The sequence below is a fragment of the Mobula birostris genome, chromosome 5 (assembly GCF_030028105.1).
Source record: "Mobula birostris isolate sMobBir1 chromosome 5, sMobBir1.hap1, whole genome shotgun sequence".
NCBI lineage: Eukaryota > Metazoa > Chordata > Chondrichthyes > Myliobatiformes > Myliobatidae > Mobula > Mobula birostris.
In genome coordinates, this window is record NC_092374.1 from 182683715 (window position 1) to 182709608 (window position 25894).

General features: G+C 49.9%; 2 protein-coding genes across 7 annotated transcripts in view; one reads left to right on the top strand and one right to left on the bottom strand.

Moving 5' to 3' along the window:
• LOC140198107 (PHD finger protein 1-like) overlaps positions 1-18314 on the top strand; it is a 68530-nt gene extending 50216 nt beyond the window's left edge. For 5 of the 6 annotated variants that reach the window (XM_072259021.1, XM_072259017.1, XM_072259016.1 and 2 more), the window contains 5 exons: positions 842-991; positions 3671-3794; positions 8352-8443; positions 8916-9011; positions 14803-18314. In XM_072259021.1, the coding sequence (XP_072115122.1) occupies positions 842-991; positions 3671-3794; positions 8352-8443; positions 8916-9011; positions 14803-15169 (829 nt within the window). In that variant the 3' untranslated portion in view covers positions 15170-18314. The remainder of the gene's footprint in view (positions 1-841; positions 992-3670; positions 3795-8351; positions 8444-8915; positions 9012-14802) is intronic. The other variant, XM_072259022.1, reaches the window with a different exon arrangement.
• A 5744-nt stretch (positions 18315-24058) lies between these two features.
• Positions 24059-25894, bottom strand: part of LOC140198436 (zinc-binding protein A33-like) — a 35020-nt gene continuing 33184 nt past the window's right edge. The window contains exons 7-8 of the mRNA XM_072259526.1: positions 24529-24766; positions 24059-24187 (exon numbers count right to left, since the gene is read on the bottom strand). Coding sequence (XP_072115627.1) covers positions 24059-24187; positions 24529-24766 — 367 coding nt within the window. The remainder of the gene's footprint in view (positions 24188-24528; positions 24767-25894) is intronic.

The window sequence follows — 25894 nt, forward strand, 5'->3', positions numbered from 1 at the left end:
CATCATTGTAGATGTGAATGCTACCAGGCAATAGTCATTAAGGCAGCCCACATTATTCTTAGGCACTGGTATAATTGTTGCCTTTTTGCCCATAGCAATGAGAGGTTGAAAATGTCCTTGAATACTCCCGCTAGTTGGTTGGCACAGGTTTTCAGAGCCTTACTAGTTACTCCATCAGGACCTTCCGCTTGGCGAGGTTTCACTCTCTTTAAAGACAGTCTAACATTGGCCTCTGAGATGGAGATCACAGGGTCATCAGGTACAGCAGGGATCTTCACAGCTGTAGTTGTGTTCTCCCTTTCAAAGCATGCACAGAAGGCGATGCTTTCATCTGCTGCCATTCATGCTATTGGGTTTCGTTTTGTAGGAAGTAACGTCTTGCAGACCCTGCCAGATTTGCCGTGCATCCGATGTCGCCTCCAACCTTGTTCAAATTGTCTCTTTGCCCTTGAAATAGCCCTCAGCAAATCATACTTGGTTTTCTGGTATAGGCCTGGGTTGAATGACTTGAATGCCACAGATCCAGCCTTCAGCAGATAACGTACCTCGTGGTTCATCGACGGCCTTTGGTTTGGGAATGTACAGTACCCCTCCTCCCACACGCTCTCTGGTTGTTCCTGACCCTCCACCTTTCCCCCCCTTCCCTCCTCCACTCTCTCTAGTTGTTCCTGACCCTCCATCTCTCCTCCACCTCTCCCCTCCTCCCCCAGTCTCTCTGATTGTTCCTCACCCTCCACCTTTCGCCTCCTCCCCCACTCTCTCTAGTTATTCCTGACCCTCCACCTCTCCCCTCCTCCCCCACTCTCTCTAGCTGTTCCTGACACTCTGCCTCTCTCCCCAGGTTCGTGTCAGGGAAGGAAATTAAGAAGAAGAAGTGTATCTTCGGCCTGCAGGAGCGCCTCCCCCCTCCACCACCCCCTGCTGCCTGTCTACAAGAGATGTCCAGCAAGTTGTCACTGCCTCTGCTCAATCCGTCCCGACCCCCCACCAGGTTGGTGTCCACTGGGCTCCCCCCTCCCTCCTCCTCATTGCTGCATCACTCACCCAGACCCTTACAGTATGCTGCCTCAAGGTACTCACCTCCTTCCAGTAGTGAAGGTGGTGGAGGGCAAGAGCCATCTCCCTTCATTCTCCCACCCTGCACCATCCTCCACCCATCATCCATACCCATCCCCAGCTCGCACCGACCTTTGGCCTCAGTTACCTCTCCACGCCACGGTCACCAGTCCATCAGGCAGCTGTGCTGTAGCACAGGGGGTTGCGGCCTGTGGAATTGCAGGGACCTGGGAGGTCGCGATGACAGGGAAAGGAGCAAGATTGGAGTGACAGGTAGGGGCAACAAGATCAGGGTGACAGAGAAGGGGAGTGAGGTCGGGGTGATGGGGAGAAACGATGCTGGGGTGACGGGGAAGGGGAGAGAGGTTGGGGTGACAGGGATGGGGAGAGAGATCGGGGTGACGGGGAGGAGAGAGAGGTTGGGGTGACAGGGAGGGGAACGAGGTCGGAGAGAATGGAGAGGAGTGAGGTCGGGGTGACGGGGAGGGGAAGCGAGGTCGGGGTGATGGGAAGGGGAATGAGGTTGGGGTGACAGAGAGGAGAGAGGGGGTGACGGGGAGAGAGGGGGTGACGGAGAGAGAGAGAGGGCGGGGTGACGGGGAAGGGGGAATGAGGGGGCAACGAAGGGGGAGAGCGGTCGGGGCGACGGGGAGGATGAACGATGTCAGGGTGACAGGAAAGGGGGAGCGAGGTCGGGGGAGGAGGAGAGAGGTCGGGGTGACGGAGTGGGAGAGAGATTGGGGTGACGGGGAGGTGGAATGAGGTCGGGGTGGTGGGGAGGGGAACGAGGTCAGAGAGAACAGGGGAACGATGTCGGGGTGACGGGAAGGGGGAACGAGGTTGGGGTGACGGGCAGGGGGAGAGAGGTCGAGGTGACGGGAAGGTCCATCACTCCAACTTCACTCCCCTCTGTTTTCTCCGACCTCACTTCCCTCTGTTTTCTCCGACCTCACGTCCCTCTGTTCTCTTCACTTCACTCCCCTCCTCATCACTCCGACCTCACTCCCCCATCACTCCGACCTCACTCCCCCATCACTCCGACCTCACTCCCCCATCACTCTGACCTCACTCCCCCCTCGTCACTCCGACCTCACTCCCCTCCCCGTTCTCTCCGACCTCGCTCCCCCCCATCTCTCCGACCCCGCTCCCCCCCATCTCTTCGACCCCGCTCCCCTCTCCGTTCTCTCCGACCCCGCTCCCCTCCCCGTTCTCTCCGACCCCGCTCTCTCCGACCCCGCTCCCCTCCCCGTTCTCTCCGACCCCGCTCCCCTCCCCGTCCTCTCCGATCCCGCTCCCCTCCCCGTCCTCTCCGACCTCGCTCCCCTCCCGTCCTCTCCGACCTCGCTCCCCTCCCGTCCTCTCCGACCTCGCTCCCCTCCTCATCAATCCGACTTCACTCCCCCCATCACTCCGACCTCACTCCCCCCTATCACTCCGACCTCACTCCCCCTCACTTCTCCGACCTCACTCCCCTCCCCGTTCTCTCCGACCTCGCTCATCATCTCTGACTCCCCTCCCCGTTCTCTCCGACCTCACTCCCCCCATCACTCCGACCTCACTCCCCTCCCCGTTCTCTCCGACCCCACTCCCCTCCCCGTTCTCTCCGACCTCGCTCATCATCTCTGACTCCCCTCCCCATCACTCTGACCTCACTCCCCCATCACTCCGACCTCACTCCCCCATCACTCCGACCTCACTCCCCCATCACTCCGACCTCACCCCTCATCTCTCCGACCCCACTCCCCTCCCCGTCCTCTCCGACCCCACTCCCCTCCCCGTCCTCTCCGACCCCACTCCCCTCCCCGTCCACTCCGACCCCACTCCCCTCCCCGTCCTCTCCGACCCCACTCCCCTCCCCGTCCTCTCCGACCCCACTCCCCTCCCGTCCTCTCCGACCCCACTCCCCTCCCGTCCTCTCCGACCCCCACTCCCCTCCCGTCCTCTCCGACCTCACTCCCCTCCCCGTTCCCTCCGACCGCACTCCCCCCATCACTCCGACCTCACTCCCCCCCATCTCTCCGACCCCACTCCCCCCCTTCTCTCCGACCCCACTCCCCTCCCCGTTCACTCCGACCCCACTCCCCTTCCCGTCCTCTCCGACCTCACTCCCCTCCCCGTCCTCTCCGACCTCACTCCCCTCCCAGTTTTCTCCGACCTCACTCCCCCCTCATCTCTCCGCCCCCACTCCCCTCCCCGTTCTCTCCGACCTCACTCCCCCATCACCCCGACCTCACTCTCCCCTCATCTCTCCGACCTCACTCTCCCCTCATCTCTCCGACCCCTCTCCTCTCCTGTCCTCTCCGGCCTCACCCCCCTCCCGTCCTCTCCGACCCCACTCCCCTCCCCGTTCACTCCGACCTCACGCCCCTCCCGTCCTCTCCGACCCCATTCCCCTCCCGTCCTCTCCGACCCCTCTCCTCTCCCGTCCTCTCCGACCCCTCTCCTCTCCCGTCCTCTCCGACCCCTCTCCTCTCCCGTCCTCTCCGACCCCTCTCCTCTCCCGTCCTCTCCGACCTCACCCCCCTCCCGTCCTCTCCGACCTCACCCCCCTCCCGTCCTCTCCGGCTCCACTCCCCTCCCCGTACACTCCGACCTCATTACCTGTCTCGTCCAGGTCTGTACTCGAGGGGCTAAAGAAACCGAAGGTGAGAAGACCTTTGCGCCGGAGAGACCCTCAGGACCTGTACGCCCTGAAGACGAGGAAAGCTCGACGCCTGCTGCAAAAAGCCATCACTCAGGTACTTGCGGTGAGGTGGTCAGGACTGAGGAGAGAGGCAGGGACACGAGGTCCTGCACAGAGCTCATATTGGGTGGATGTGAGATGAGAGAGGCTGGGAACAGGATAGAACACCCAGCAATAGGGATGTGGGGATAGTGGGAGAGTAGTGGAGGTCACGAGGGTGTTTGGGACATAAAGTGGGAAGGAAGGGAGATGGAGATGAGGAGAGAGGCTGGGATCGGGATAGAACACCCAGCAATATGGTTGTGGGAGGGGGGTGAGGAGTTACGGAGGTTACAAGGGAGGTGAGGTGGAAAAGGGTAAGAGATGGTGGAGGTGAGGAGAGGGGCTGGTACACGAGACCGAGCATTGTGGATGGTGGGGATGGGGAGAGTGAGTTGTGGGGTTGGAGAGCATCCATGTGGAAAAAAGACACAAATATTCAGAAACAGGATAAGGCCACTCAGCCCCTCGAGCCTTTCACATAATAGAATCGTAAGCCAGAACTCTGGCATGAGAACCCAGTGTGTTGAGAGGGATAAAAATGTATTTTGGCTCATCTCCCTCCTGAGCTGTCAGTCCATAGACTATTCCGTGTCTTAATGGCTTTTGTTTTTGATTGTCACGTGTAGTATGAGAAGCCTGTCTTGGGTACTGCTCATACAGATCACATCATTACACAGTGCATTGAGGTATAACAGGATAAAACAATAACAATTGTGGAATAAAATGCAAAAGCTACCGAAAAAAGTACAGTGCAGATAAACGATAAAGTGCAAATTCATAACGAGGTAGATAGTGTTATCAAGAATCCATTTTATGATACAAGAGGACCATTCAAGAATCTGATCACAGTCGGGGAGGAGCTGTCCTGAGCCTGGTAGCACCTGCTTTCTTTGATTATGCCAGGCGCTTTACCGAGACAGTGAGAAGAGAGTCAAAGGAGGAGAGGCGAGTTTCTCAGATGGACTCTTTGCCTCCACTGCCTTGTTGGGCAGCCAGACCCAAACCTTCTACATTCGCTGGCTGTGGAGAAGTTTCTTTGTTCTCCCTCTGCTTCCCTCCACGCTCCTGAAAGGGAAACGGGGTCAATGTTGATGGTATCAGAATGGGTCTGGCAAGTGTGGATTGGAACAGCTTGTTTTTTGACAAAGAGTACTTGGTAAGTGAGAGGCCTTTAGAAGTGAAATTTTGAGAGTGCAGAGTTTGTACGTTCCTGTTAGATTAATTGGCAAGGATAACAGTTTTAGGGAACCTTTGTTTTTGAGAAATATTGGTTAAGAAAATGAAGGCGAGGCATCACAGGCAGGAACAAATGAGTTACTTGAGAAGTGTAAGAGATGCAAGAGAACACTTAAGAGGAAATCAGGAGGATTAAAAGGAGGCATGAGTTTGCTCCAGCAAACAAGATGAAGGAGAATCCTAAGGACTTCTACAGATATAGTAAGAGCAAAAATTGGTGAAGAAAAGGCGGTGAAAGTTGTCTACATGGACTTTAGCAAGACGTTTGACAAGGTCCTGCACAGGAGGTTGGTCAAGAAAGGTTCTGTCGTTTGGCATTCATGATGAGGTAGTGTATTGGATTAGACATTGGCTTTGCAGGAGAAGCTAAGAGAGTGCTTGTAGGTGGTTGCCTCTGACTGAAGGCCTGTGAATAGTGATGTCCCACAAGGATCAGTGCTGGGTCTGTTGTTGTTTGTCATCTATATTAACAATCTGGATGATGATGTGGTAAACTGGATCAGCAAATTTATGGGTGACACCAAGATTCGGGGTGTAGTGGACAACAAGGAAGACTCAAAACTTGCAACAGATCTCAACCAGCTACAAAAATGGGCTGAGAAATGGAAGATGGAATTTAATGCAGACAAGTGTGAAGTGCTACACTTTCAGAGAACCAGCCAGGGTAGATCTTACATAGTGAGCAGTAAAGCACTGAGTAGTGTGGTAGAACAGAGAAGTCAGGGAATACAGATCCATAATTCCTAGAAGGGGGTGTTACTGTTAGGTTCGTAAAGAGAGCTTTTGGCACATCGGCCTCATAAATCAACGTATTGAATTCAGGGGTTGGGATGTTATGTTGAAATGGTATAAGATGTTTGTGAGGCCTAATTTGGAGTATTTGGTCACCTAGCTACAGGGAAGATGTAACTAAGATTGAAATAGTGCAGAGAAAATTTACAAGGATGTTGTCAGTACTTCATGATGAATTAGAGGGAAAAGTTGGAAAGGTTAGGACTTTTTTCCCTGGAACCTTCATAAGGGTGTACAATATTATGAGAGATAAAGATAAGGTAAATGCAAGCAGGCTTTTTCCATCGAGGTTGGGTGAGACTACAACTAGAGGTCATGTGTTAAGGGTGAAAGTTGAAATGTTTAAAGGGAACAGAAGGTGGAACAACTTCACTCAGAGGGTGATTAGAGTGTGGAATGAGCTTCCAGCACAAGTGGTGGATGCAGGGTCAATTTCAACATTGAAGAGAAATTTGGATAGATGTGGAAGGTAGGGGTATGGAGAGGTATAGTCCGGGTGCAGGTCGATGGGACGAGGCAGATTAATGGTTTGGCACCGATCAGATGTTTCTGTGCTGTGTGACTCTATACTCTGTGTTGAAATCCCCCTGCCCCTCCATGTCATTTACTCAGCATTCCCTCTCCTGCCTCCTCAGAGGACAGTGTGCAGTGCCACACACTTCTCCACGTTGAATTCTACTTCCCCTTCTCTACATCTGACCAGTCCTTCTGTGATGATCGGAGTCCGAACTCACTCCTTCTCTGTAACACACAGTCTTCTCTACGTCTGACCAATCCTTCTGTGATGATCAGAGTCCGAACTCACTCCTTCTTTGTAAGACAAAGCCGCTTTTGCTATCGTGCTCAACCTGATCCCACAGATCACTGTTGTGTACCAGGACAGGGGTCCCCACTGATCTCCCACTCACTTCAGTCCCATGATGTCACGCTCTTCACTATTCCTTCCTAACAACAAATTACAGATACATTAAAGGTTGTGTGTGACACAGAGCTCTGTGTGTATATGTATGAGAGAGAGAGAGAGCTGTGCATGTGTGTATGTGTATGAGAGACGGGGAGCTGTGTGTATGTGCATGATAGAGAGAAGGAGAGAGCTGTGTGTAAGAGAACCTGAGAAATCTGTGTGTGTGGGAGAGAGAGAGGGGAGAGGGCTCTGTGTGATTGTGTGTGTAAGAGAGAGGAAGGCAGTGTGTGTATGTACTTGTTTACGTGTGCCTATTTGTGAAAGGTGGTAAGTGTGAGACTGCACATGTACATGTGTGAGAGAGAGAGACTATGAGAGAGCGTGTGATTGAGAGAAAGAGACTGTGTGGTGTGCGTGAGAGAGAGAGAGGTTCTGTGTGTGTTTGAGCAAGTATGATGATAACAATACCTTTCCTATCCACCTGGCATCACCTATCATCTGACTGTCCTCATTCCCTCCCCCATCATTTTATTTAGCTGTCCTCTTCTTTCCTTGCCAGTCCTGAAAAAGGCCTCAGCCCAAAATGGTGATTATTTATTCAATTCCGTAGATGCTGCCTGACCTGCAGAGTTCCGCCAGCGTTTTGCGTGTGTTGCTTAAGATATAAAGATTGACCTTTCGATCTTCCAGTCTCCCTCAACGTGACCCCTGCAGGTCATATTGTTTGCCTACACGTTGTCTGGAACTGCAACAGTACAATTGGCATTCCATGAAGAGGATGTACAGAGCAGCGCTGGAATTGAACCACGAACTCCGGGACGCTCCGAGCTGTAACTCTAACCGCTGCGTGCTTATTTATGGTGTAGTCTGCCTGAAACTCAAACAAAAACTTTTCACTGTATCTTGGTACATGTGTCAGAGACTCTGTCTGCAGGGAAGCTGCATGTGTGGGACAGTCTGTATATACAAGTTTGTGGAGAAAGTGTGTGTGTGTGTGTGTGAAATCCTTAGTGTTTCAGAACCTGGACGTATATACAATGCTGAGAGAGTGGGCGATGTGCGTATGAATGCATTGTGTGTGGTGTGAGTGAGGTTGCTTCTGTATGTGTACAGTGAGTGTGAGAGTTTGGATGAGTATGAGAAGAGTGTGGTATAAATGTGGATCAGTGCATGTGTGTGTGTGGTGAGTGTAAATGTGGATATGTGTGTGTATATATAGAAATCAGAATATTAGGAATGATATTGCATTATCTATGACGATCTGTTTAGTCTGATTCACACTTGATGACCATTTCCAGCTCCTTCCTGCACATCCCTCCATCCTGTCCCAGAAAGTCTTAGCCGTGGGGATCTCCAGCCCTCTGTGGTCTGTGGGGAGATTGTTGCTGGTTCCATTCTGTGGAGCAGGTGACGGGCGCTGTTTACTGCCGAGGACAGCAGTAGTTGACATCCTGCTGCACTGGGTGGGAGGGTGGCCCTGGGAGTAGGCGAGGCCTAGACTGCCCTCACACCTGGGCTCTCCAGCAGGATGTGTTCAATCCTGGATGGATAGGTTTTTGCATCATGGGGACTGGCAGGTCCTCGGTAAGGGCTGGGCTCTGTGTGGGGAGTTGATGGTTGGTGTCTTTGTGCCTGCAGAATGTGGTGGTGAACCCCTCCAGCCAAAACCAGGCCTACCGAGGCAGCAGAGGCAGCGTCAGTGCATGCCCCGTCTGGGAAAACATCGAGAGGTAGGAACCACTCCAGGGACAGGTGGGTGGGAGCCAGCCGGTGCTTGGCCTTCTCAGTGGACTGCTGACCGTGTTGATAGAGGTGCAGGGAGAGGGGCATACTCATTCTGTAACATACACGCCCCTTTCTCCCCCCCCCACCCCTTCCGGCCCTTCGCCCCTCTCTCTCTCCCCCCCAGTCCGCTCGCCCCTCATCCACCTGTGCCCCCCCCATCCGTCCCCTCCCCCACCTCCCTCCGTGGCAGTCTTGCTCCATCACTGGGTCTCACACTGTTGAATATCTGCTTCAGGAGGCGTCTCACCGCCACCTTCTGATGGCCTGTAATGGGAAATAAAAAGCAAGCCTCCCAGTGATGTCCAGTTACTGAAATACAGACCAGAGCTCACATCCAGCAGACGATACTGTAAGCCAGTGAGTGCAGGGTGTGCGTGTGCTGTCATGGACAAATGTTTCAGCCATTTCCCTTCTCAGCAGAACGCCTCCCAAGATGATGTTCGCCTCCATCCAACCGTCATCTAACGCTGTCCGCAGTCTGGAATCATCATCGTCCTCTTCTTTGGAATATGGGTAAGTGTTTCCCTCCTCCCTTCCTGATACTCCTTTGTACATCACTGTTTACTCCCACTCCTCCGTCACTGATTCCCTTCCTCTCCCCTCACTGGTTTTGAATTCCAAGATACCTATGACAGTGCCAAAGGATGTCACAGTGCTGTGGTATAATAACCAGGAAGTCATTAGGTTACAACATTGCTATACTTCCCACGTAACACCATGGTGCAGGGGTGGGTTATGCAGACAGTCTTTGCTGACCAAGTACAGCTGATACAGAGATGTGTATTTCCTGCACCACATCATGCTGTAGGGTATAACTCTCTTTTAGAGCACAGTACAACACTGTACTAGCCTTTCCACCCACAATGTACCGACTCTTCAACCTGCTCCAAGATCAATCTAACATTTCCCTTCGACATAGGCCCCTATTTTCCTTTCACTGATGTGCCTCTGGAAAAGTGTTTTAAATGTTCCTAATATATCTGTCTTATCACCACCCCCGGTAGCACATTTCACTCACTCACTACTTTTTGTGTTTTAAAAAATAAAAGGTGTCTGGCATCCCTCTCCCTATACTTCCCTCCCAACGCTTTAAAGTTGTGTCCCTTAGTATTAGCCATAATATATCATTTTTATATATTCTATGGTATTTCTGAGGTAAAATGCTGCCACATTTATTAGGTACACAGTAGGGACTCTGATGTACCATATTGTATATCCCTGAGGTCTGATGCTGCCATACAATATATAACATATACGCACTAGGGTATGGGATAGAGTGCTTGGACACCTATGGTGGCATACAGTGTGCTGCAGTTGTAATTCCTGATTAATTGGAAATCCCAAAGGTTGATATCAGCAAGGCCCTGTTTGTAAGCTCACCAGGATCCCATTTTCTACAGTGCCCTTAAACTCATCTCGTCTCCCTGCTTCACAGCATCCAGGCACCCAGGTTTGATCCCGACCTCCGGCGCTGTCTGTCTGTGGAGTTTGCGTGTTTTCCCTGTGACCGCGTAGGTTTCTCCAGCTCTCTCGCACATCCCAACAATGGGCGGGTCAGTGGGCTAATTGCCCATAGTGTGTAGGTGGGTGGTGGAATCTGGGGGCAGTTGATGGGAATGTGGGGAAAATAGAATAGGAACAGTGTAAATGCATGGTTGGTGGTCAGCATGAACTCAGTGGGCTGAAGGGCCTGTTGCTATGTTGTATCTCTATATTGCTGAGTTTCATACTGCTGTATAAAATAGTGTGTGTGTCATAGAAACATAGAACAGAGAACTGTTCAGCACAGGAACAGGCACTCCTGCTCATGGTGTTGTGCCAGACTGTTTAAATGCCCAACTAAATTAATCTCTCTACCTACACAATGTCCATATCCATCCACTTGCTGCACATTCCTCTGTTTACCTTAGAGTCTTTTAACCACCTCTATCAATTTCTCTCAACCGCCCTGGAAACACATTACAGACACCTACTTCTCTCTCCAAATGACAAACTTGCCCCATACCTCTCCTTTGAACTTGCCCTCTCATCCTAAATGCATGCCCTCTGCTATTAGACATTTCAATCCTAGGAGAAATGATGATCTTCCTCAGCTTCTGCCGCTCCAGAGAAAACAACCCAGATTTGTCCAGCCTCCCCCTATACCACACACCACACACTCTCATTCAGGCAACATCCTGTAGAATCTCTTCTACACCCTCTCCAAAGCCACCACATCCTCCTGTGACGGGGCAACAAGAAATGAACGCGGTACTCTAGATGCAGCCTAAATAAAGTTTTATAAAGCTGTAATATAACTTCCTGACACTTGCACTCAATTCCTCAACGAATAAAGTTGAGAATGTTATATGCCTTTACCGTCCTTTTAAAAACCAATGGAAGGCAACTAAAAAAGTCATTAAGAAGGTAAAGATGGAATACAAAAGTAAGGTAGCCAATAATATTAAGGAGGATACCAGAATTTTCTTCAGATACTTAAAATGTGAAAGAAGGGTGAGAGTGGATAACAGACCACTGGAAAATGATGCAGGAGAAATAGCAATGGGCAACAGTGAAATAGCGGACAAAATGAATTGAGTGTTTTACATCAGTCTGTTGCAGTATGTTGGAAGTTCCAGGTGTCAGGGGCATGAAGAGTGTGAAGTTACCATAACTAGAGACAAGGTTCTTGGGAAACTGAAAGGTCTGAAGGTAAATAAATGACCTGGACCAGATGGTGCACACCCAGAGTTGTGAAAGAGGTGGTGGAAGAGATCGTGGAGGCATGAGTAATGATCTTTCAAGAATCTCAAGATTCGGGGATGGTTCCCGAAGACTGGAAAATTGCAAATGTCACTCCACCTTCAAGAAGGGGGAGAGGCAGAAGAAAGGAAACTATAGGCCAGTTAGTCTGCCAACAGTAGTTGGGAAGATGTTGGAGTCAATAGTCAGCATGGTTTCTTCAAGGGAAAATCATGCCTGACAAATCTATTGGAATTCTTTATAAAAGCAGCAATCAGAATAGACAAAGGAGAATGGGTTAATGTTGTGTGCTTGGATATTCAGAAGGCCTTTGACAAGATGCCACACATGAGGCTGCTTAACAAGCCACGAGCCATGGTATTACAGGAAAGATTCTAGCATGGATAAAGCAGTGGCTGATAGGCAGGAGGCAAAGAGTGGAAGTAAAGGGAGTCTTTTCTGACTGGCTGCTGGTGACTTGTGGTGTTCCACAGGGATCTGTGTTGGGACCGAATCTTTTCTCTTCTCTTTCAATATTTTTATTAGTTTCTACATAAAAGAATACAGAGTACAAGGAAGTGTATATAAAGGTCGGAAAAAACAACTACCAATTACGTTATATCTATTCATACTAACAATCTCATTGCCCCGTATTCATGTAGGTTAGTCAAAGTTATATTGAAATATACTAATTTATTACAAAAAAAACTTACCCCTACCAAGACCGAAGCTGTTTATTAAGGAGAAAAAAAGGTAAAATATCTTCTCGTATAATAAAAATTAATAATAGCCAACATCTAAATTTAAACAATGAATTGAGGGACCGAATCTTTTTACATTATATGTCAATGATTTGGATGATAGAATTTGTTGCAAAGATTGCAGACAATATGAAAATAGCTGGAGGGGCCAGTAGTTTTGAGGAACTGGAGAGGCTACAGAAGGACTCAGATAACTTAGGAGAATGGACAAAGAAATGACAGATGGAATACGTGTGTGGTCATGCACTTTGGTAGAAGAAATAATAGGGTTGACTATTTTCTGAACGGAGAGAAAACACAAAAAACTGAGACGCAAGGGGACTTCGGAGTCCTTGTGCAGTATTCCCTAAAGGTTAATTTGCAGGTTGAGTCCGTGGTGAGGAAGACAAATGCGATGTCAGCATTCATTTCAAGAGGACTAGAGTATAAAAGCAAGGATGTAATATTGAAACTTTATAAAGCACTGGTGAGACCACACTTGGAGTACTGTGAACAGTTTTGGGCCCCTTATCTGAGAAAGAATGAGCTGAAAGTGGATCGTGTTCAAAGGAGGATCACAAAAATGATTCCAGGATTGAATGGCTTGTACTATGAAGAGCATCTGGTGGCTCTGGGCCAGTATTCACTAGAATTCTGAAGAATGAGGGGTGACCTTATTGAAATCTATCGAATGGTGAAAGGCCTTGGCAGAGTGGAAGTGGAGAGGACATTTCCTATGATGGGAGAGTCCAAGGCCATAGGTCACAGCCTCAGGGCTGTCCTTTTAGAACGGAGATGAGGAGAAATTTCTTTAGCCAGAGGGAGGTTAATCTGTGGAATTTGTTGCCGCATGTAGCTGTGGAAGCTGTCTTTATGTATATTTTGAGGCAGACGTTGATAAATTCTGAATTGGATAGGGCATGAAGGGATACAGGGAGAAGGCAGGAGATTGGGGCTGAGAGGAAAATTGGATCAACCATGATGAAATAGCAGAGCAGGCTCGATGGGCCAAATGGCTTAATATATGTAATGGTCGTGTGGTCTTTTCCTATCAACCAGTGTAGCTATGAACTTAGACCACGAGGTCCCTAGGCTCATCAATATTGTTAAGAATCTTGTCATTACCAGCATACTGTTTCTTTACATTTAATCTCCTAAAGTGCAGTACTTCACATTTGGCCTGGTTAAACTCGATGCCATTTCTCACATGAGACTCACCAGTCTATAGTTTCCACGGTTATTCCTATTTCTCTTCTTTGAATAATGAAACAGCATTAGTTGCTCACCAGTCCTCTGGGACCTCACCTGTGGCTGGAGTGAACACAAAGATATTGGCCAAGTCCCCAGCAATCTCGTTTCTTTCCTCTCACAATAACATGGAGTAGATTCCATTTGCCCTGGGGACTTATCCACCTTAATGCTTCTTCAGGAGAACCAACATTACCTTCTTAATTATCTCAATGCCTCAGCAAATTAGCATGTTCCACACTGATCTCCCTATCCTCCATATCCTTGTTGGTAAATACCAATGAAAGGTACTCATTTAGGACCTCATCTACATCTTTCACCTCCTTTATCCTGTAGTGGTCCTACCCACTCCCTAGTTATCTTCTTGCTCTTGATATATGTGTAGAATGCCTTGGGATTCTCGTTAATTCTATTTGCCATGGACTTTAAAGGCCCCCTACTTCTCTAGTACCCTTCTTGAGTTCTTTTCTGGCTTCTTAATAACTTTCGATGGTTCTGTTTGATCTTACCTTCCTAAACATATGTTATGTTTTCTTTTCTTTAATGACTAAATGCATCACCTCCATTGACATCCAAGGTTCCCTTATCTTGCCACCTTTGTCCTTCCTTCTGACCAGAACATTTCAGTCCTGAACTCTGTTCAGTTGGTCCTTAAACACCCTCCACATGTCAAATGTGGACTTGCCCAAAAACAGTTCCTAATTAATTCTCCCTAGTCCCATAATTTGTCTTGCTCCAATTTAATACCCTTCTTCAATTTCCATACTTATCCTTATCTACAGCTGTCTTAAAACTTAAGGAACTGTGATCACTGTTCACTCACTGATATCACCTAGCCGGGTTCATTATCCAACACCAGATCCAATACAGTCCTCCTCTTGTTGGTCTATCTGCATAATGATGTAGGAAACCTTCCTGGATGCACTTAACAAAAGCTTCCCCAACTAAACCTCTTGCACGAAGGAAGTCCGAGTCTATATTAGGGAAGTTGAAATCACCCAGTACAACAACAATAATAATCTTGTGCATTATGTAAGATATGGTTAGACAGTTATAACAATCCTGTACATTAAATATAAGACACATGTGTTTACATAGGCTATATGATATTACACCTCTCTACACGTCCTGCCCAGTCTGATGGGTTCTCTGGTAAAGTGGAATTGGATGGGAGGTCCACACACACTAAGAGGGAGGGGACTATAACTCCAACCCTACCACACACACATACACACACACACACACACACACACACACACACACACACACACACACACACACACACACACACACACACACACACACACACACAAGTGGAGGGTCTGTACTCCTGTAACACATGAGGTGGAACTGAAACCCTCACCATACACATACAGAGATAGATGGGATTGTATCACCCACATACAAAGAGGGATGGGACTGTAACTCCCTCCCCACATGCACAGGGTGGGGAATTTTGCTTTCTCACCCCCCCTCCACACACATACACAGAGGGAGAAGGGACTGTGCCCCTCAGTACAAAGACTGCTGTTGTGCAGTGACCCCTCTCTTCAGTGCTGCTTCATTCTCACCCCCACACCCTCGCTCTTCCACAGTGACACTGCAGGCTGCCAGACCCGAGCAGCTGGAGGCGGGGCCCGGCTATCAGATGGTGAGGAAGGCACTGACCCTCCTGAGGAAGAGGAGGAGGAGGCAGAGGCGGATGATGAAGAGGAAGCAGGGGAGGAGGGAGAGGAGGAGGACGAGGAGGGGTGCTTGGACAGCATGGCAGACAGCCGCTCCCAATGCGACTCAAGTGACGAGGACCTGCCCCTCTCCTACTTCTGCTCCTCGGTCAACAGCTACTTCGGAGCAATGGGCAGACTGGCGCGGGGCGAGACAGTGCGGATCCTCGCCCGTCGGCTGACTCTCGACAATAAGGTCCAGTACCTGGTCGAGTGGGGCGGCTCTTCCATGTTTTAGCAGCTGTCGAGGGCTGGCATGGGGATGGGAGAGCAGGGAGCCGGGGTCGCACGGAGAGAGGTGTCAGCTGCCCTCTGTCTCCGGCTGCCTCGCTCCCCTCTCTCCTTCAGCTCTGCAGGTTTTGAGCACACGGTTATTGTTTTCAGATGTTTGGATTTCAGCCTTCGGCATGTCTCGGAAGTGAGTGTGGGTCTCGTATCTGTTCTGGGGGACTGACAGCCTGCTGGGACACGACATGGGAGGCGCGGGGTTGAGAGTGGGGAGGGGAAAGGGCGTGCAAAGCTCTTTGCGCAGTCCGCCCTGTCATAAATTAGCCAGTGTTTTGTATGTTGGCAGTGTGTTGTCATCACCCATGAGTGTGTCTCTGATATGCATCGATATGTTTGTCACCCACTGGTGAGCCTGTCACCGTACTGCTGTGTTGTCTCTGTCATCCATTGATGTGTCTGACACCCGTGGGTGTGTCCCTATCACCCAGTGATGTGTCTGGCATCCATGGGTGTGCCCCGTCACCCAACGATGCTCTTGCATTCTGCTTAACACCCTCTCCTTCCCTCCCTCTTCCTCCCTACCTCCCCCCACCTTTCTCTCTCTTCCCGTCCCCCTTTCCTCCATGTCTCCCCACTACTCTGTCTTTCTCTCTGCCTCTCTCCCTCTCTGTACATCTACATTTCCTTTGTTTTTCCTTTGTCCTCTGCCCTTCCTGCTTCATCCTCATTCCTTTCTTCTGCCTCAGCTTCTTGCTCCTGTCCTCGTGCTCCTCTTCCTGCATAAACTCTTCTTCTCTGCCTGTAACCTCCTCTTCCCACCGGCTCCATCCTGTTCACAAGTGGGTTCGATCAGGAGTAGCCCAGAGCCTCCACTATTCTGATGTGCTGCTGATTGGAGTCAGGAGCAAGACTCCAATGCAAAAGAGCTCACACGTAGGTCCTTTAACTCTGACAGATTTATGCCCGCATGGTTCAGTTTGTTGACGTTCGAGAACAATCTGACTTTTTTAAAATTTATTTCTCCTCACTCTGACCTTTAGGAGCAGCAGAGTTGTGACATTCCCCTGGTGCTCCCTTTCCCCCTCCCCTTCTCTCCCTCTCTTCCCACCCCCCTTCCCTCCTCCCTCTCTCTCCTCTCTTCCTATTTTCTTCCCTCTATCCTCTACGCCTTCCACCTCTCTCCTCTCTCACCCCTCTCTCTCCTCCCCCCCCCTTCTACCCTCTTTACCACCTCTCTACTCACTGTCTTCTCCCTCTCTCCCCTTCTTCTCCCGTATAAAGACATAGGAGTAGAATTAGGCCACCGAGTCTGCTCCTCCTCCCCCTTCCCCACATCCTCTCCCCTGCCGACTTTCTATATATCTATTTTTTCCAAGCCCTTTCGTTATTTCAAACACCAAAATCGCACCCTCCCCAAGGTCTGCTACCTTTGTCGATGGGTATAACCTTCATAGTTGGAAACTCCCTCTGGTCACATGACTGTTCCTTTCACACCTTTGCCCACCCCCCATCCCATCCCCACAGCTTCAGTAACCTTCTCCCCCCCCCCATCTGTTCCTTGCCAAAGATGGGCTGGGGTTTGGGGGCTGGAGTTGCCCTGTTGGTGGTGGCAAGCTCCCAGTTCACCTCCAGTTTCCCCAGCATGACAGCCACAGTGTCCAGAGGCCGTGCCCTGTTGTTATGGGAGACGGGAGATGGGCAGGACCCGCCCATCTCAGCCCCAGAGCTGGTGTCCTTCCATCCTTGCAGCAGGGAGCATGTTTAAAATTATTGTGAGTATTGAGTCCATGTGGTGCCGGTGTTAATCGCACAGGGATTTTTAGGCTTAATCCTATAGGGTGGCGATGGTTAAATCAAGACTTGATATCTCACATCGCACGGTGCCTTTGGTTAATCCCAGCGGGATGTCAGGGTTGACCCTATGGAGGGTTAAGGAAGGTTCTGGGTTTGGACTCAGTGACTAGTGGGTTTCTAGGTTGGGCCTGTGTGTGGCCTGGAGGTGAACCTGTGGACAGTGGAGCCTGCTCACCTATCTCCCCCTCCTCTCTGGGTGGCCAGGGTTTTGGGATTTGCTGCTGCCTATCCCCTCTGCTTGCTCATGGAGGGGCTAGATATGTGGGGTGAGGATAGGAATCCCATGACGACTGCAGGTAGGCAATTGAGCCTCGGGGGTCAGGGATTGACCCATAACTATCAGACCCTACAGGGGAGCAGGGGCTGCGGTGTAAGGCACTCCCTACCCTCCTCGAGTGGTACTTGGACCTGTTGCTGCGTGAGGGAGCCACACTTGAGGATCTCTATCTGCACCCCATCCCTCTCCCAGTGCCGCCCACTTCCCAGTGACTGTCGCCCCCTTCCTCCACGACCCACCTGCACTGCCCCTTACTCTACCTCCGAGGCGTCTGGATCAGAATTCCCTGTAGGAATTGTGTGTCCTCAAGGTGAGGGAGCAGGTGGACTGTCCCAGCTTCCATTCCTCCCACCCCCTCTGTCTTACTCCCCGCTCTCATTCTCCCCCTTCCTCCTCCTTTACCAGTTTAAACTGGTACATCTGGCCTCAGTGCCATCCGAAGGATTGGGATGGGAAGAGAGTCGGGTACCCGTGGGAAATAGACAGGAGCAAAGAGATCCAGTTTCTGTCATGCAGCCTCTGAGTCGAGCAGCCTGGGCTCAGTTTTGGATGCGGTGTGATGGGGGAGAGGGGAGTTGTTCAGCTAGATAGGAGCAAGGAGAGCTCTCTGCTCCGGGCTCCCCGTGAGGATGGATAACCCCAAGCGGAAGGTGAGGAGTGGCTGCTGCCCTCTGAGTACACAGCTTCCTCTTGTCATCTACACATGAAGCTGACGGCTAGCACACAAGCTACACACAGACACTCCACCGAGGCACTGGCTGCTTCCCTGCACCAATTCCAGTGTCCACTGTCTCATTCAAAGACAGCCCACACCCCCAAAGATATAGGCACCGAGGTGGTCTCCGAAGTGTCACCAGAGAGAGTTGGACATCGAGGGAGGAGGCACCAGTCTCCGATGTCAAAGTGAAGTGAAGGAAAGTTTATTTTGTTATTGTTAAAAATATTCTACACACATACAGTATATAGATAAGTATATATAAATATATAATTATATAAAATAAAGATTTTGCTTTGTGTAAGTTGATTTTGTAATTGGAGTGGAAAGGTTTGCCGTTCCTCCCAGATCAGGTGAGATGTGGGAAGGTGGATGTATTCACTGAACCTCCCTTCTATTCTTCTCTCTGGTTCACTCCCTGCTTCAAAAGGTAGGGGCTGGATTTGTCAAGCTCCGGGCATCTTGCTGTTGTGCTTTCAGAACCCTGGGTACACCATTGCCTCCCTCAAGCCTCACCATGAGTTACTGAATGAAAGGGTCTCGTCAACCCCGTTATCACACTGAGCCAAAATTCCCAGATTTGCAATTTCCCAACCTCTGTGGTGTATCTGGCAGAAGCACTTCTGATTTCAGTGCGGAGAAACGCCCTCCAGCAGTGGCTCCATCTTAAAATTGCTCTGGATTCTTCACTGGAGAGGGATCAGTGCATCGTTACTGTGCCCCCCCCATCAATTCCTTCACTTGCCCTTTAATCCTTGACAGCAAGAGGTGATTTACATTGGCACTCAAATCTCACCACATATCTAAGATGTACTGGCAATGGAGGGGCTCCAGTGGAGGTACGCGGAACTAAATGGATTACAGTATGAGGAGTGTTTGATGGGTCTGGGTTTGTATTCGCTGGAGGATAGAAGAATGCGGGCGGATATTGTTGAAAGGCCTAGATAGATTGGATGTGAAGAGGATGTTTCTTTTAGTGGTGGACTATATGACCAGAGTACACAGCCTCAAAATAGAAGGATGTTCCTTTACAACAGAAATGATTAATTTCTTTAGCCAGAGGATGGCAAATCTGGAATACGTTGCCACGGATGGCTATGGAGGCCATAACTGGGTATATTTAAAGCGGATGTTAATAGGTTCCTGATTAGTAAGTGTGTCAAAGGTTATGGGGCAGACGAGAATGAGGTTGAAAGGGTACATAAATCAGCCATGATCGAAATTGGGCCAAATGATCTAATTTTGGTCTTGTATCTTGTGGTCTGCATTATGTCAGTGCACGTAACATGACTGAGATTTGGGGTACGGAATCTGCATACTTCACCTATCGTCTCGCAGACGGGAACCTCTGAATCTCAGAAGTATCTAAAATGGAGACAGGGCTATGTTTGAGCGATCAAGGGTTTGAGGACGAGGGGAACTGGCACAGGGAAGGAAATCGATGCCTGGGTGAGATCAGCCATGGTCGTATTGAATGGCAAGACAGGCTAAAGTGGCCGAGTGCCCTACTCGTTATTTACCTCTGCAAAACACACCGGGGTTCAATCCATCACTGAGGGCCAGTTACTGATGTCAGCAGAGGTTGCCATGTGCCAGGGTTTAAGTTCCGCCGTCCTTGAGCTCCAACTACCCCGAGACGGGAGAAGCTGCAGAGCGCTCCAGACACCAGGCCAGAAACCTGTCATCCTCAGAGCGTGAGGCCCCTTCTGCTCGGCTAATGAGGGGAGTTTTCCACAAATCAGGGAGCAACCTGGATCCGACTCCTAAACGCAAAAGGTCTGCCCAACTGGTTGACAGTATATACGGTGGTGTCCTTGACACCCCGTACACTCAGCAGGCAAGTGGTGTTCACCTCAAGCCTCTAGCTACTACCGCTTCCTCTCTACCCTCTACCCACTCCCATGTCAATGCACCCAGTTCTCGGAACTCACGACTCTGGAAAAGTACAACCAACACAGTATCCTCGGTATCTTCAGGGAGAAGCAAATGGATGGTCCTCTCTCGAGATAATGTCCCACGGGGTTCAGAAGCCCAACACCAGCCTGTTGATATTGACACTCCGGTCCGTGCTCCGTCATGGGAAGAGGCTGGGTGGGGTGGGAGAGGAAGAGATCGGATTTTTGAAGAGTTTCGGGAACCCGTGCTGGTATTTGGGAATCGCTAGAGCAAAACTATTCAAAGTCGTTATGGAGTATGCTGGATGGTATTGGGAATTTTGAGGCGCGGTGTAAGCGGAATAATGGACTCGCCACCCCAATACCAATGACCACCATCTCGCTCTCGCACCCCCACCTCCCCCCCCCGTCACACGAGTAGTTGCTGTTACCGCAGCTGCTCAGCTACCGTAAAACGCAGATGAAGTGCGTCATCCTTGATCCCAAGACACTGCCTGCAGAGAAAAGAGACTGTCTGTAAATCAGTATTACTTCTTTCATCATCAGTGCTCCCGACCAGAACCCTCAAGCGTGGACATGTCCAACCCCTCTCTCCTTAAATAATCAATTGAGTAGTCCACACTTGGCGCAATTATGCTTCAAAATAACATTTTTTATTCTCCAACAAGACCTGAGATTTACAGTATTGATTTCGTACACTTTACATGACCAGTTAGCTGTATAAACTCCCAGGAAACACGGTTTCATGCACACACACTGGACCTTTCCACACACTTCGTCTGTGTTCTTGTTTCGTGAAGAACTAGAATGCAATTGAACCAGACATTAATAGCAGGGTGCCCTGCACAAGCTCACCAGGCGGGGCGGGGGGTGTGATGCTAACGTCCCACAACTGGGATTAAATTAGGATAAAACTGGGGTTCGGCTATTCACCCTCTCTGACCCTGCTAAGTATTTCTGATAGAGAGGAGAATATTAAAATGAAAAATAAAGATCATCGTATAACTTAACTTGACCCTTCTTGTGCATTCCAGTTCCCAGCAGTTCTCATCGCCTTCTTTTCCCTGTAGCCCTCACACACCAACACTGTCTCCACAAACTGGAGGGTAACTAAACCGATATCGTCGTCCTTTCCCAGCCCAGCGGCCCCAGTGTCGAGTCATTGTCTGCTTTGGACAGGCCACAATGTGGATCACTTATTCAACATCTCTTCTAAGGTTCCACCACTCACCTTTAAAGCAGCGAATTGACCCACCGACCTGCACGTCTTTTGGGACATGGGGGTGAACTGAAGCACCCTGTGAAGGGGTGTGTGGAACCCACAGGAGATCGTGCAAAGGCGTGAAAGACACGAGGGCATAATTTGAAGGTGAAGAGGAGACCTGAGGAAGAGGGCGGCTATTATCTGGAACGACTGCCTGAGGGGATGGTGGAGGAAGAAAATGTCACAGCACGGTGGGAAATATCTAAACTCCAAACGGATAGCACCGGAGGTCAGGATCGAACCCGGGACCCCTGAACTACAAGGAAGAAGCACAGGTGCAGCTTCCACGCCGTTTGCTTTGTTGACACCATGAGTATCTGGATCTCGTGGGGTTCAATCTGTTGCTTCCGTCTTTGCGTAGACACCGTGATGCCACAGAAGAGAACTGGTGAACGATTTATGAACGAGTAGTCTTGGCATTGGAAACTGGGCAGTTTATACAAGATGCAGGGGTTGATGAAAGGCCAAGATTAGCTACCGCGTCCACCGTCTTCCCTCCTCTCCATCCCAGTAACTTCCGTCCCACGATCCACAGTTACAATTCCCTTCCAGAGAGGCAGTAAGCATAGTCGAAATGCCATCTTTTCCTCAGTCCTTCCGGGGAGTGGGTGCACTTTGAACCTCACTCCCCTTCAGGGATTCTGAAAGGATGGCGGTGATTCCATCGGAGAAGTGCAGGAGAGATTACCCAGGAAATTGCCTGAGGTGGAGTGTTTCAGTTAAGGGGAGAGTTAGGAGAGGTTGGGTTTGCTTTTCCTGGAGTGGAGGCTGAGGGAGAAGTACCTGATAGCGGCGTATGAACATTACGGGGTCTAGGTAACGGTGGATGAGAAGAAACCTTTCTCCGTGGCCCAGGCGTGAAAGAGGCGAGGGCATAGCTCGAAGATGAGGAGGAAGAGGGTGGCTATAATCTGGAATAACTGCCCGAGGGGATGATGGAGGCAGAGAATCTCACAGCATGGTGTGAAATATCTATCTGAGCGCCTGAGTCACCAAGGCAACGGCCAAGTGGGGGTGAACGGGATGAGTATAGATGGTCGGCATGGATTGGTGGTCCGAGGGGCCTGTTTCTGTATTCTCCCAGATTCAGATTTATATTCAGCTATTCATCACTTGCACATCGAAACACAGTGAAATGCGTCGTTTGCCTGAACAACCATGCTGGACAGCCCTAAGATCAACGAATCTTAGTTGAAGTCCCAGATTCTCACATCGCAGCAGCCCCGCTCCCACAACACATTTGCGATCCAACTGACCTTAAGTTCCTCAAATTGTACAGAAACCCCAAAGGAGAAGGATGAAACTCGGCGGATGGAAGATTCGGAGAACCTGGCAACAACTCGTTTCTCCGTTATTTTGCATAGAGGAAGGGACCAAGAAGGCAAGCTCATGAATATTAATCAGCAGTCGGATTTTGTTTAGGAAACCTCCCCCTCGTCAGAGTCGAGCAGTGTGAATGAAAGGACAGACCCGACGGTAAAATTACACCAAAGCAAATGAGGAGTACTCCCTTTAGGTACGAAATTATTCCCTCAGCTTTAAGAAATTAAAATGGGTGAGAAATGAATCATGAAGTTTCCCATTAGATTTCTGAACAGACAATGAACCCATGAACACAACGTCAATGTTTTCTCTCCTTTTGCGCTACTTGTTTATTTGTTTATATATTTCTTATTGTAATTTATAGTATACATTATGTATTGCGCTGTACTTCTGCCGCAAAACAACAAGCTTCACGACTTATGCCAGCGATAATAAACCTGACTCTCATCCTGAAAATTTAAGACTCTGAAAGTCACAATGGCTGACCAAAAGAGATCTCTCCCACCTCCCTGCACTGGGTCATTGCCCTGCAGGTCTTAAACAACACATGCAAGTACGAGGTAAATGCAATAGTTTGGGCGGGGGGAGGGTCGCTCCGCTCTCCTGTGGATAAAGGGGTGGTGGGACACGCTCCCCTTGTCCTGTGGTTAAGCGTGGGGAGGGGTTCGCCTCCTCTGACCCGTGGTTAAGGGAGGTGGTTGTTCCTGTGGTTGAGGATAGGGTCAGTGAAATCACCCTTTGCAGCAGCTTATACCTTTTCTGGTCTCATCCCCTGAGCTGTCTGAGAGTCCACATCACGCTGTATCTGGCTGTGTTCTGTTTTTAGCCTCAGCCGATGATCATACCGTTGTTTCTTTTGCCTCTGATTTTGCCCTCCCTCCCCATCTGTCTTTTGTTTGCATAGTCTTGCCCCTCTCTCCGAAAGTCTAACATCACACTTCCATGTGCCAGTCACTATTTCCCACTGTTTTAGTCACTGAACTTCCCTTAAGCACTAACTGCAGCCTTGTGCTGCCAATTCTGTTCTAACCTTTCGCTGCCCTTCAGCTCTCTCAGTAATTTCCATTCTTCTGTTTCTCCTTATGCTCGTCTCCCCTCTGAAACCAAGTTCCAGCTTCCGCCAAGACTCGCCGCCTCCGGTTTCCAGCAAGACTCCCCCTCCCAAAATTTCCTTCTTGGCGCCCTGGCAGTGTCACCTCTCTGACCTCCACAGATCACCCCCCCCCACTCCAGAAATGGGTCCAACTGCCCAGAACCCTCCCTCCTGAACCTTGTCCCTGGCCACACAATCGCCCCATTCACGTGACAGAAAGAGTAGTATAGAGGTTCCTACCTTTAAGGGTCCTTCTTAATTGCTTGCCTTAAAATATCTGCCTCATTCCTTTCTCCACCGAAGCTGGACCACAAACTGGGTCGCTTACCCTTCACCTACTGAATATATTGCCACTGCGTGAGTGGTGGTCGTTTCGTGAAACAGAAGGAACCCTGAGCTTCCTGCTCCCTGCCACTTTCACTCCCACAGCACACTCCCACTCTGAGAACCCAAGGCAAGTTTGAGGGGCAATAGCTCGTCAGAATTCGCCACGTCCACCGGCCGGAAGAGGGAACCGAGCCCTTCCAGACCGACACAGAGGCCCCAGTCGCACTCCGTCCACGCCAGTGGGGCAGGTCACCTCGCTCACAGGTCCCACACCGGACTCCTGAAACACACACACACAAACACAGTCCCTGGCTTTGTCCCAGGAAAGGATTACCAAGCGGGTCGAGCTTTGTAGAGGGAAACTGGAATTAGGCCCTTCGAACCATCACGTTTGTGGCTACCCATGTCCCATCTCTTTGCATCCCATCACCTCTCCCCACTCCCCGTTTCTCTCACTAACACTTTGGACAGTTTAAAATCCCCCATGCACCATCACATCTCCGGGAGGTCACAGGGAGAACGTACACAGACAATGCTGGAGGTCGGGATCGAACCGGCTCCCTAGAGCTGCAAGGCAGTAGGTTGAGCCCTTCGGATCACTGTGCTACTCATGGATGTTACCGGAGGCTCCTGCGGGAATAACGCATCAGTGCCGCCGACAATCGGGAATTTCAGGCCTCGTGGCCGCTCATAGTGGAGAAGGAGCACTCGGAATGGGATTGGAAGAGTCCGGACATCTGGAGCACACTGAAGCCCTGCGTCACAGATTATCCACCTACCGCTCCCCGTCAGACACTTGCTGTCCCCTCGGCGGAAGAGTCTGTCGCTTCCGCCCTCAGGAATCACAGGACAAGAAAAACTGCCAAAGATATCAGGACAGAGGCGCCAACAGATCTTAATAGATAACAGACCGGTTAATACATTTGGTATTACGAGGGTGAGAGATTTGGTGATCTAGGTACTGAGTATTAGTACAGAGAATCCCAGAGATAAAAATATCCATCGTATTTAGTAATCGTGATATATTAATAGACTGGATATTAATGACGAATTGATATGGGATATTAGGAGTGGCAGACTGGATAATAAAATATTAATAATGATAAACACGAAAAATACAGATAATACGACAAACAGAATGGATGACTCATATATGTTCTAGACAGACCAGGTTAGCCAGACAAGTTGTCACAATAGGATAGATAACCCGTGAACATTAACGGTGGTAGAGGACAATTGCAAGTGCAACTGGTGGAATACCTGAGATAATAACCTCCTGGGGCAGGGGAGGGGCGTGGGGTTCCTGAAGTAGGAAACTGCAATTACAGCTGGTTCCCAATATTATAAAATTTTGGCCCTTGAGTTATATGAACATTTAGCCCAGAACTGTTCGCCCTAACCCATTTCTTGCCTCTGCGTTACACAACCAAGGTCCAGGACCTGGGACTGTGAGACGAACTGGGTGGAGGTTGGGATGTGGGCGTTGTCACCCTTGTATGACGTGTTAAGTGGTACTGCGGTCTGCCGTTTCATGAGCGCTGCCTAGAAATGACCAGAGACAATCCATCCTGTCCATCAGTCAACTTGGTTCTAAAATCAATGGCCCGCTCTTCGTGGGATCCGCCTGTGCGATGCCTATGGTGAAACAGGGTCCTTTATCGGATGGGGTGTCCCGAAGTTGCGTCCAAAGTGTGCAAACGCCAGGCTTTCTGACAGCAACGTAACCCCTATATGCTGTGCCATCGGGATGTTGGAGTTCAGGATGAAGGTGCAGAGAGTTCCGCATTGGGGGGTGTGTGATTGACCCAGAGGTCGTTGTGTACATTGGTCCCGAAAACGTCAGAAGGACTGGGATAGCGATGGTACAGCTAAACCTCGAGAAGTAGGAGAGGAAGGCAAAGTATGATTTCTCCCAGCGCCAGACATAAATAAGGACCGGGACAGGATGACCTAGAAAATTACACTTCGCTTCAGGTCACCGGGACGA